Here is an 11919-nt window from a genome sequence, read left to right on the forward strand (position 1 = left end):
GGGCTCGGGCAGGCGGGCGGGGGCGCGGCGTCAGAGGAGGGGGGGCGGGGCTCGGGCAGGCGGGCGGGGGCGCGGCGTCAGGGAGAGGGGGCGGGGCTCGGGCGGGCGGGGGCGCGGCGTCAGAGAGAGGGGGCGGAGCTCGGGCGGGCGCGGGGCACGACGGGAGAGCCTCTTCCTCCAGGCGCGCCGGCTGCAGAGAGAGCGGGAAGAGAGGCTCTTGGCTCGGCGCGCCGTGACGTCAGGGGAGGGGGCGGGGCCTGGCCGGCGCGGGGCACGACGGGAGAGGCTCTTCCTCCGCCAGCGCGTGCGCACTGGGGCGCGGCCTTTCCCTCCTCGCCAGGCGCCGAGCAAGATGGGGCACCAGCAGCTCTACTGGAGCCACCCGAGGAAGTTCGGCCAGGGATCCCGATCCTGGTGGGTGGGGGCCGGGGGGCGAGCGAGGGAGGCGGTGGGGGGGGAGGAGGATGGGGGGGCGGAAGGGGGAGGGAGGGAGGGAAGGAGCAACGCCGCCATGAGGCGCCTCAGGGAGGGAAAGAGGGAGGAAAGGCAGCCAAGCCGGGGGGGGTCTGAGGGGGCGCCTCCTCCGAGGGGAAGAGGAGGGATTAAAGGGAGTGGGGGGGTTCCTCCTGCCCCCCGGCTGACCCACAGGCCTCTTCCTCCCCCCCCCCCCAGCCCCCGCCGCCATGAGGCGCCTCAGGGAGGGAAACAGGGAGGAAAGGGCAGCCAAGCCCGGGGGGGGTCTGAGGGGGCGCCTCCTCCGAGGGGAAGAGCAGGGAATATAGGGAGGGGGGGTCCCTCCTGCCCCCCGGCTGACCCACAGGCCTCTTCCTCCCCCCCCCAGCCGCGTGTGAGGGAGGGAGCCCCGCCGCCATGAGGCGCCCCAGGGAGGGAAAGAGAGGGAGGAAAGGGCAGCCAAGCCCGGGGGGGTCTGAGGGGGAGGGGGGAGTATGGGGGGTCCCCGTCCCCCTGACCCACAGGCCTCTCTCTCCCCCATGGGAGGGGGTGCCTCCTCCGAGGGGAAGAGGAGGGAGTGGGGGGGGGTTCCTCGGCTGACCCCCAGGCCTCTCTCTTTCTCTCCCCCTTGGGAGGGGGACGCTTCCTCTGAGGGGAGGGGGGAGTATAGGGAGGGGGGTCCCCTGACCCACGGGCCTCTCTCTTTCTCTCCCCATTCCCCACTGTGGGAGGGGGGCTGAGGGGGCGCTTCCTCCGAGGGGGGAAGGAAAGAGGGGTCCCCGTCCCTCCTGCTCCCCCCCAGCTAACCCCCAGGCCTCTCTCTTCCCCCCCCAGCCGCGTCTGCTCCAACCGCCACGGCCTGATCCGCAAGTACGGGCTCAACATGTGCCGCCAGTGCTTCCGCCAGTACGCCAAGGACATCGGCTTCATCAAGGTGAGATGGGGGGGCAGGGAGGATGGAGGGGATCTGGGACGGGGGGGGCGCTTCTCTAGGGAGAGAGGCCAGCGAGGGCCGTCAGCCCTGCTCCTTGCGCTTCCCTGAGCCTAAAAGGCAGGCAGAAGGGGCGAGGAGCCTGTGCTCCTTCCCAAGAGCAGAGATGCCCCAGAGTAGAAAAAGGGGCCTCTGGGTCCTGGCGGTCACAGGACCAGAGGAAGAAGCCACAGTTTGGGGGAACTCCAAGAGAAAGTCACACTCTTCGCTCTTCTCTCTCCCACTTTTCAGCTGGATTAAACATCTGTCCACCCGCAGAGATGGCCTGAAGAGGACGGCAAATATGGAAGCTGCTTCAGCCGGATGAGACCCTCTTGCCAGGCATAAGATGCTTTTGTGTACAGAAAAATAAAAAATAGGGACTTGTTTGCCCAGATTCTCAAACTCTGATGTGATGCTCGTGATTTGACAGAGTTCTATAGTCAGAGCAAATAGCGCTTGGGAAGAAGGAGATGGCAGGGGTTGGATCCAGCACCCAAAAGGGGCCATGTCATGTCATGGCCCATATCCATGGTATGAGTTAGGAGCCTAACTGAAGAGGAGTCTTAGTTACAGAGAGACTCCTCCGTTTCCTGACTCTTTTGTACCCAGTTGCTTCTCATACCAACATAAAAGAGTCCTGCATCTGGTTCAGGCTAGTGGGAGCATCCCTATCCTCACAGTGGCCAACCTGGCACCTATGGGAATACTTTCAGCAGGACCTTCCTGCAGTTTCCAGCAAATGGAATTCAGAAGCACGGTGTCTCCTGCCCTCCTTGCTCCTCACTTCCTCTTGGGTTATTCAGCAGGAGAGTTGCAATGCAGCATGGATGTCACCTCAGCAAGTGCGGCAGAAGTTTATAAAATGTCAGGTTGGGCGTGGGACATACGTTTCAAAAGTCTTGTTTTCTCCAGGCAGGGGTGGAAGTTGTCACGTTCGTAATCAACTTCACAGTCCCATCTAAATGAAGGTTTAAATTCCCAAGTTTTGTGCATTATATTATATTTCTCTTTTGAAAAATAATTGCTGCCAATTTTACAAAGCAGATTTGTTGTATGATCTAAAGGGGTTTGTTGTGGGTGTTTTTACATCAAAAGAGGTTGGAACCACTTGCAGTTTCACTATAGATAACATTCCCCACATGGGACTGCCATTTTGTGTGGCAAAGTTTCTTGACTGGCATGATTTCGTCCTTCCTTTTTCAACCTTGTACCCCTCAGTTCCCCAAGGGTAGCCTGAGCTTGCATGCCAGTTGACCATAGACCCACAGTGTGTCAGTGTTTGTAAAAAGCGAAAAAAAAGAAGGAAAGGGTTCTGACCTCCCTTTGTCTCTTCAGCCTGGTCCTCGGACCCTTGTCGGCACAAAAGAGTCCACGAGAATATCCTTGCAGAGTTTTATTCTTCAAAGTCTTTGTGCAAAAGCGACTGACGCACAACAACCCTACCAGCATTCACCAGCCAACCAACTCAACCTCCAGCCTCAGCACAAACTCACATTCCTCACTTTATATATGCAACCTGCTGCAGGCCGCTGAGTCGTGCTGACCCAGCTTTATTCGCATTAAAGAAACAGCGGCCATTTTAGCCGTGACACCCCTTCTGTTTCTTAAATGCGAAAAACCCCAACAGAAACAATACATACATACACTATTTCCATAAACCCAGTTTTGTCATCAATTCATTATGACATGTTGCTGGCAAAGACTTGGTAAACAAATCAGCAATATTATTTTGTGATTGACAATACTCCAGTTTGATTACCCCATTCTGTACACAATCTCTTAACATTCGCATGACGGATAGCAATATGTTTGGATGCGGATTTCATTATTTCTGAGCCCGCTAATGCAATGTACGATTGGCTATCTTCATACACTCGGATAGGCAAATCTACTTTACAATCTAGATCTTTTAGTATCTGTATAAACCACATGATTTCATTGCATGCTAGCGACAGGCTCCCATATTCTGCCTCACAGGATGAGGTCGCAACAAATCCTTGTTTCTTTGACCTCCACCCAATTATGGAATTGGCAAACATCATAACCATTCCACTTGTAGATTTTCTGGTAGCTACACAGCTTCCCCAGTACGCATCAACAAATACTTCTAGTTTTTCGTCTTGTGTACTAGATATCTTCAAACATACATTTAATGTCCCCTTTAGATATCTGATAAGCCTTTTCAAAGCACACCAATCGGCAGTACTGGGTTTAGATACACGTTGACTCAGAACATTTGTAGCACATGCAATGTCTGGCCTTGACCACTGGCTTAAATACAACAGTGATCCTATTTTTGAGTGATACAACTCAGGCTGATCAAATTCATCATCACACACTGTCTTTGGGAAATCTGGCGTCATGGGAGTCTGAACTGGCTTGCAGTTTTCCATGCCAAACTGCTCTATCAAATGAAGAATTTTCTCTTTCTAGCTCAATAGGAAGCTTCCATCAGCTTCCTGCCTGCCTTCTACTCCCAAGTAATTGCTTACAGGCCCTAAGGCTTTAAGCTTAAACCTCTTTTCCAGTTGGCTTGTGAGCTTCTGGATCTCATCTGTGGAACTCCCTGCTACAAGCAAATCATCAACAAAGACTGAGAGCATTAGATATTTGTTGCCTGTCCCCTTGGTGTACAGGCATGGATCAGACACACTCCTTTTAAAACCAATTAATGGTTGGAGAGTCGGGCTGGGACTTGGGAGACCAGGGTTCAAATCATGCTAAAAATTACTGGGTGATACCCAATTAAGCCACCCATTCATTTCATTTCCACGGGCCCCATTTTGAGCATGATTAATGTCCGTAGAGTTGGGACCCCGAGAGTCATCTAGTCCAGCCCCCTGCAATGCAGGAATCACAGTTCAAGAATCCTACATTGCCTTTGCTGTTGGGCGCAAGGCAATAAATTATGTCGATCATTTAAATGCCCTGCTGTCTCCCAAAGCTGCACGCAAATTGTTTTTAAGAGGAAAGTATCATTAAGGTAATAGAAGCAATAAACAGAGCATCAGAATATGAAACAGCAGTAGATCAAAGCAAAGGGTTGAGAGCAGGGGGAAAATCCCTCGCAGGCCAAAGAGGACTCTGCAAGGTTGCAAGGTTTTTAGCTAGGGCAATGAGCATAAAACGCACGTTTAGACTATTGATTCAAAACCCTAAAATGCATTTTATATAACTGACTTTTAAATTCCTATTCTTTGCATATCGTATTGTTGTTTTATTGCTATGGCCAATGGCTGACGCAAATAAAGATTCATTCATTCATTCATTCATTCATTCATTCACAAAGAGCAGCCATGGAGACGTCTCCGATCTCTCCATTCTTCTCCATGGGAAGATTTCACTTCCGTTCCGGGGCGAAGGAAGGAAACGAGCCCGGAAGTTCAGCCTCAGACAAAAAGAAATACATAAAGTAATCCTGCGGTGACTCTAGCCTTTTCCTATCTCTGCGAAGCCGTGGCTGGGGAAGGTTTGCTACTAAATAGCGCAGCAGCAGCAGCAGCAGCAGCAGCAGCTGAGAAAGAGCCGGACCGGGGAGGAAGGGGGGGGGGCACGTGCAGAGGTGAGATGCAGAAGATGCATTGCAAAGGGGGGGGGGGGAGGACAGAGGGTGGCAAGGTCCTTGCAAGACCCGCCCCCCACCATTCATCCCTTCTTGCAAACCGCCCCCCCCCAAGTAAGCTGCCAGCTGTTCAGTATCAGTGAATTTGTCTGGGGAGGGGACACTTTGCAATGATAGGGGAGGGATTTAGGCCCTTGGGAACCCTATTGGGGTGGGAAGGGAGGGGGGCAGAGACGGGTTGTTTCTGTATCTAGGTAGCCCTGGCTATTTTTATTATGTATTTTATGTTTTCATACTGTGATTTTATCTTGTGAACCACCCTAAGACCTACGGATATGGGGCGGTAAAGAAATGTAAATCAATTAAATAAGGCCAGGGCAGAGGATGGGTCTGTGTGTGTGTGTGTGTGTGTGTGTTTAGAGAGGCATCTCCATGCAGAGGGGCAGGTTGGGGGGGGGGCTGACCCATGCATCTCAAGCAGGGTGAGCAGACCAGGTGGGAGACCATTGGCTTTACTGGGCAGAAAGCAGCTTTGCACGCTCCCAGAAGGACCCGCCCTCCATGCCAGGCAAAGCAGAGATAGCTCTGGACCCTCCTGTCCCCCTCCCTGGATAAGAGCCCTTTTCTTCCGGGGAGACACCTGCCCAGAACTCTAGTGGGAGCATCCAGCTGCCCTTGCAGTCCTCAGCTGGAGAGGCAACAGCTGGTTGCTGTGGGTGGGCCTCTTCTTCATGATCTCATCTTCCCATCTTATTCTGCCATAGCCAAGATTTTGAGGGATTTGAGCTGGAAGGTTTCTTCACTTTTCATCCACAGGAGGCCTATCTGAGCACTGCCATTCTCACCTCCTTTTCTCCTCTTTTGGGACCCCTCCTGAACCTGACTATCCCAAGATGATGAATCTGGGTTTGGGAAATGGTTCACTTTCAAATTCACTCTGAGTGCTCAAACAGCAGAAAAGAGACTGTAGTTAGGTAAAGTTCTGGCTGCATTTACAAAATAAATAGGCTGGGTTTAAAAAAAATCCATGTTATTTGCTGTATGGCCAGTTTGTTTAGAAATAAAAGGCGAAGGGTCTTCTGGAGGCTGATAGCTCCTTTGTTCCAATTCTGCCTTTCCTCTTCCTTGACAGGAGCTCAGCGCAGCTGTCCAGATTGCTGTCGTTTATTCCTGAGCTGCTGGAGTTATTGGCAAAGATGAAGATGGAGGAAGACGCCGCGACAGGATGCGCCCCAGAGGAGGCACCGGAGGAAGCAGGAAGAGACCAGGACCAGGACACTGTAGACTGCAAACCCAAGATGGAGGACAGAAGGCAGCCCCTGGAAACTATGAGATCCCCTCAGAAAGCAACTCCACAGCCGGTGAAAGAGGAGCCGGAAGAGGGCTTCTCGCACCAGTGGGAATCCCAGTGGCAGGACTTCCTGAGGACAGTGGATCCCCCTTGCCAGGGCTCAGAAGCCCAGCCTGAGGAGCCCACACCGTGGGACGACACAAAGGCCTTCCTGGCCTCTTTTGAGCAAGTGGCCGCCGCCTGCCGCTGGCCCCGGGAGGAGTGGGTGGCGCGGCTCTTGCCGGCCCTCCGAGGAGAAGCCGAGTTGGCCTTTGGCCTGCTGGAGGACAGAGACCGGGAGGACTACGGGAAGGTGAAGGCGGCCCTCTTGCGCAGAGATGCCCTCGGCCGCGAGAGGCGGCGGCAGCACTTCCGGCGCTTCGGCTATGGGGAGGCCAAGGGGCCCCGGGCCGTTCATGGGCGGCTCCAGGAGCTGTGCCACCAGTGGCTGGCCGTCGAGAGGCACTCCAAGGAGCAGATCCTGGAGCTCCTGATCCTGGAGCAGTTCCTGACGGTCCTGCCGCCCGAGATCCAGGGCTGGGTGAGGGAACAGGGCCCCGAGACCTGCTCCCAGGCAGTGACCCTGGCAGAGGACTTTCTGCTCAGGCAACAAGAGGCCGAAGGAGACGGAAGCCAGGTGATTTTTCCGCAAAGGTCCTCTGCTGTGGGACTTAAGGATCTGGGTCTAGAAAGCGCACCCTCCAGGTCTAGTTTTTGGCTACAGCTGTGCCCACAGCCTGGCCTGGCCTGACCCTCACAGTTGCCCCACAGAGTAAATAACAGGACACCCGAAATCTAGATGCTCAAGTTTGCATTGCATTTCTATTTTCCCTCCCTTCCGATATGGGTAGGAAAGCCTTATTGGTTAATAATGATCATGATAATTTTATTATTTGTATCCTGCCTATTTGACTGGCTTGCCCCAGCCTCTCTGGGTGGCTTCAAACATATATAAAGACATAATAAAACATCAAACACTAAAAACTTCCCAATGCAGGGCTGCTTTCAGATTATCTTCTAAAGGCTATATAGTTACTCATCTCCTTGACACCTGATGGGAGGGCGTTCCACAGGGTGGGTGCCACTACCGAGAAGGCCCTCTGCAAATAATTATTGCACCTTTTCCTCCAAGGAGCTCCAGGCAGGGCACATGGCTCTGCTCCTCATTAATCCCCACACCAACCCCTTTGCGAGGTAGATCAGGCGGAGGGGCAGTGGCTGCCCCTAAAGGTCACCCAGGGAGCTTCTTGGCTGAGTGGGGATTTGAACCCTGGTCACTGAGGTCATAGTCTGACACTCTAACCACTACACCACCCTGGCTTTACGATCAGCCATGGTCGCCAACCTTTTTGGGACCGGTTGGCACATTTTGAATGTTGAGAAAGTGCTGTAGGCTTCCACGGAGAGTGTGGTGTGACATAATGCAAAATTAGAAAGAATATAAAGGTAAAGAGACCCCTGACCATTAGGTCCAGTCGTGGCCGACTCTGGGGTTGCGCCTCATCTCGCTTTATTGGCCGAGGGAGCCGGCGTACAGCTTCCGGGTCATGTGGCCAGCATGACTAAGCCGCTTCTGGTGAACCAGAGCAGCGCATGGAAACGCCGTTTACCTTCCCGCCGGAGTGGTACCTATTTATCTACTTGCACTTTGACGTGCTTTCGAACTGCTAGGTTGGCAGGAGCTGGGACCGAGCAACGGGAGCTCACCCCGTCGCGGGGATTCAAACCGCTGAACTTCTGATAGGCAACCCCTAGGCTCTGTGGTTTAAACCACAGCACCACCCGCGTCCCAGAAAGAATATAGTCATTGCTCTTTCTCTCACCCACAATCTTACACTTGCCATTCAGTCACCCAGGTTTTGCTGGTCCTGACTGTGGGCATCACACAATATTGATTTCTCTCACACAAACATGCAGCATGTGAAGACCACTAACAAGCATTAGCCTCTCTCACAAACACTCATACATATATTGTACCTCTGTCTCTCTCGCACACTCCTCCCTCTCTCTGCTCAAGTGCATCTCTCTCAGTCGCACCCACAGAGCAGGCTGGAGAAACCCATCACCCCATTGAATCTCCTATAGATTCACAGGGGTTGCCAACCTGTTGCCCAGGGAGGCCTCTGCATTAGCTAGAAGATGCATCCACTGAGGGTCCTGCTGTTCCCTCTGTGGCCTCCACCTGGCCAGTTGCCCCAGGCAGAAAGCCTCCAGGAGCTCCTTCGCTCTGTCCTGCTGGAGCTGCCCCTCTGGCTGGGGGCCAGTTGCTGTGGGTGGGCAACAATCAGACGTGGAGACAGGCAGCCTGTATCTGACCCCCCAATGTGGCCATGGGGCTGCTAAGTTGAGACTGGGATAGCGAATCGGGATCTAGGGGGTCCCTGTTCTGAAAGGCTTCCTTGCTGCTCTTGCAGGTGGCCTTTGAGGTGGTGGCTGTGAATTTGTCCGAGGGAGAAACTGCTCCTGATGGTGGGGAGCAGGAGGGGCCCCTGTGCGCTGAAACAAAGCAGGAGGAGGAGGACCAGGAAGCCAGCAAGTTGGGTAAGAGGGGGGTGCCTTGCGCCCGAGTTCCTCGTTTCTCAGCTCAGGAGATGCTCTTGCCATCAGAATATCCGGGCTCTTTGGGGTTTCTAAGGGTGAGAGGCGGGGACAGTGCCCTGAAAAAACACTCTCTCGATGCAATTTGTATTTCTCTCTGGTGGCTCCCATTGTTATCCTCACCAATGCATTAATTGCTGGTGTAATAATAATAATAATAATAATAATAATAATAATAATAATTAATAATTTATTATTTATACCCCGCCCATCTGGCTTGGCTTCCCCAGCCACTCTGGGTGGCTTCCAACAAAATATTAAAATACTGTAATGCATCAAACATTAAAAGCTTCACTAAACAGGGCTGCCTTCGAAACTGCAAACAGATCTATTTAAAACAAAGGAAGCCCAATACAAAGAAGGAGGTGTTCTTGCAGAGATTCATTCATTCACTGGGAAAGCCTGTAGGAACAAATATATCTTCAATTGTTTCAGGAATGTGCAGATAGTTGGTGCCTGTCGTATCTCAGCAGGAAAGCTGCTCTGCAGAACAGGAGCAGCCACACATGAAGCCCTGCTCTGAGTAACTGGGGGGCAGGTAACTTAATTGCAGGATGGTACATACCTCAGATGTACTGCGGCAAACTTCATTAAACCAAAGTCCAGCAGTTATTTAGGTAAAAAAACCTAAAGATTGCTTGGGCCTCTCTCAACTCCCTTCTGTGAGCTTGCTAATGCTGTTCCCCCTACTGAATGGGTCATGTTATTGTTTGTTTGTTTGTTTGTTTGTTTATTACATTTGTATATCACCATTCCCCGACCCCCCCAGGAGCTCAAAGTGGCATATGCTGTTATCTTCTCCCCCATTTAATCCCAACAACCATGTGAGCTGGGTTAGGCTGAGAGTGAATGACTGGTCCAATATCACCCAGTGAGCTTCATGGCCCAGTGGGGTGGAAAATTTGAACCCTGGTCTCCCAGGTCCTTTGCCCCATCACGCTAACCATTACACCACACTGCCTCCCCCTAATGTTCTGAATCTCCACCCTTTATTTCCCCTGCTTTAAAACTCGTTTCTTTTCTCTAGCGCAGGGAAAGAGTCATTTGGGATTCTCTCATTTCTTACGCAGGCAAAGAATGGATGGCCGCACACGAGAGGGAGACGTTCACAGCGGAAGATTCGGGCCGAGCAGGGGTGTCCCTGTGGAAAGCGGAAGAGGTGGTTCCCCAGTGCCGCTTCCAGGAAAATGCTGGCGCCAGTCAGGAGAGGCCTGAGGGCCAGCTGAGAACCGACCCTGGAGGGGATGGAGACGCATCTGTACCTTTTGGGGGAGATTTCACAGCCCTCATTGTGACCACCGTCCAGGCAGGAGTGGACACAGGGAAGAAGCAGAATACCTGCCGAGCTTACGGGAAAAGCTTCGGCCCGGGTTCCGGCATGCTCAAGAGCCGCCGAGCGGGAGCCAAAGCCCACAAATGCCAGGTCTGTGGGAAGTTCTTCCTTTCCGGCTCCAAGCTCATCATCCACCAGAGGACCCACACAGGAGAGAAGCCCTACGAATGCTCGTCTTGTGGGAAGACGTTCCGGTCCAGCTCTGTCCTGTACCGTCACCAGAGGATCCACACGGGAGAGAAGCCTCACAAGTGCCCCGTCTGCGGGAGGAGGTTTGGCAGCAACTCCAACCTCAATCGGCACCAGAGGATCCACACCGGGGAGAAGCCGTACGAGTGCGCGGAATGCGGGAAGAGCTTCATCCAGAGGGCCAACTTGAATAAGCACCACAAAATCCACCAGGGGGACGGGAAAAGCCGGGAGGGTTTCAGCACGAGCTGAAAGCGCAAAGTGGGTGTGACATGTGTGCACACAGGAGGAAACCACTTAAGAGACCGGATCGCGCAGAGACACTTTTCAGAAGAATATTTCAGAAAAGGACACAAAAATTCCTGTGTTGCAGCGGGTTGGGCTGGATGACCCTAAGGGTCCCTTCCTACAATTCTGATTCCACGAATTCCAGAAATCCCAGAGGACTTTTTGGAACTGCTCCCTGTTCTGGGTGCACTGATGAGGTGTAAGGTACTGTGGGGTGAGGGGGGCACTACTGTGAGTGCGCTGGCTGCTCCCCATCATTCGCTCACAGATGCAGAGTGCTTGGGAATGACCCTGGCAAGAGTGCTGTTGCCTTTTGCATGAAGACATCTGCATCCAGTTGCACATGCTCCCTATGAAATGAGGCCTTGCTCAGAGTGCAAGGCAAGATTGTGGACTGTATTGTATGTTATGTGAAAAAAAGGAGGAGACAAATGTAAACACAAAATAATTTCAGTTGCATTCCTTCTTCTTTAAAACTCCCCTTGCTTTTTCTTTTTTTAATACTGCCTTTCTTCAGAATCTCAGCCAAGGCAGCTTATAGTTTAAACATGTCCCTTTCATGTTGAGCAAAGGAGAGAGAATCACACCAATAACATGAAGAGAGGAACAGGCAAAGCCAGCGGTTAATGCAATTGCAGTGGAGCAAATTCAGTGTTTTCATCAGGCAGAGAAAGGGCCTTCGCTCAGTGAGAAAGCATGTACTTGGCATGTAGGAGCCAAGTTCAGTCCCAATGGCATCTCCGGGGGGGCTGGAGAAGACCCTCTCTCGCAGGGGGAGATGATACTGAACTAGTATCTGGCTCTACCAGGCAGCTTTCTGGATGTGAAGTTCAGCATTCTGTTGACAGGGATCTCCCAATGTTGCTTGGAGAGACAGAAGGTTGTGCATTTATTTATTTTTTAAAGTGTGGGTTGTGTCCAACCAATTGATTCTCAGAGTATCCATCCCATTGAAATTAATGGACTTAAGTAGTCCATATTCAGTAGAATCCAGTAGAAGCATTTCTGTTTGCCTGATGGAATGATCTCTCCTCCCCAACCACCCCCTGCCAGTTTTTGGGGTGGGGGCAGAAGGAAAGCCCCATTGCACTGTCTGACGGGAGTGGACTTCCCAGGGGGCACCTGGGGGGCCAGAGCTCAAGAGGGTGATGGACTAGAACCTTAAGTCACTAGGTGGACTGTGGGTTGCCTCC

At 52.5% G+C, this 11919-nt stretch overlaps 2 protein-coding genes across 3 annotated transcripts; both read left to right on the forward strand.

Moving 5' to 3' along the window:
• The first annotated feature begins 252 nt into the window (after positions 1-252).
• Positions 253-1828, forward strand: LOC308470183 (small ribosomal subunit protein uS14). The gene is made up of 3 exons (XM_080993444.1): positions 253-414; positions 1288-1387; positions 1676-1828. Exons 1-3 carry the CDS (start codon positions 353-355, stop codon positions 1682-1684), a joined length of 171 nt encoding a protein of 56 aa, XP_080849570.1. The 5' UTR covers positions 253-352; the 3' UTR covers positions 1685-1828.
• A 2879-nt stretch (positions 1829-4707) lies between these two features.
• Positions 4708-11157, forward strand: LOC308462079 (uncharacterized protein). Of its 2 annotated transcripts, none has more exons than XM_080979461.1 (4): positions 4708-4838; positions 6121-6955; positions 8733-8859; positions 9987-11157. In XM_080979461.1, exons 1-4 carry the CDS (start codon positions 4723-4725, stop codon positions 10688-10690), a joined length of 1782 nt encoding a protein of 593 aa, XP_080835587.1. In that variant the 5' UTR covers positions 4708-4722; the 3' UTR covers positions 10691-11157. The 2 variants fall into 2 exon arrangements, with proteins under 2 accessions (XP_080835587.1, XP_080835588.1); XM_080979462.1 differs by lacking the exon at positions 4708-4838 and adding an exon at positions 4853-4988.
• The last annotated feature ends 762 nt before the right edge of the window (positions 11158-11919 follow it).

This window comes from Podarcis pityusensis, assembly GCF_964106645.2.
Source record: "Podarcis pityusensis genome assembly, chromosome: 1".
In the NCBI taxonomy this organism is placed as follows: domain Eukaryota; kingdom Metazoa; phylum Chordata; class Lepidosauria; order Squamata; family Lacertidae; genus Podarcis; species Podarcis pityusensis.

Excerpts from the sequence above, each read along its gene's own strand:
- LOC308470183 (XM_080993444.1), top strand. The coding sequence starts at position 353 with ATGGGGCACCAGCAGCTCTACTGGAGCCACCCGAGGAAGTTCGGCCAG. Across the intron at positions 415-1,287 it reads GGCCAGGGATCCCGATCCTG|CCGCGTCTGCTCCAACCGCC; the intron begins GTGGGTGGGGGC and ends TTCCCCCCCCAG.
- LOC308462079 (XM_080979461.1), top strand. The coding sequence starts at position 4,723 with ATGGAGACGTCTCCGATCTCTCCATTCTTCTCCATGGGAAGATTTCAC. Across the intron at positions 6,956-8,732 it reads CCGAAGGAGACGGAAGCCAG|GTGGCCTTTGAGGTGGTGGC; the intron begins GTGATTTTTCCG and ends CTGCTCTTGCAG. Across the intron at positions 8,860-9,986 it reads CCAGGAAGCCAGCAAGTTGG|GCAAAGAATGGATGGCCGCA; the intron begins GTAAGAGGGGGG and ends TTTCTTACGCAG.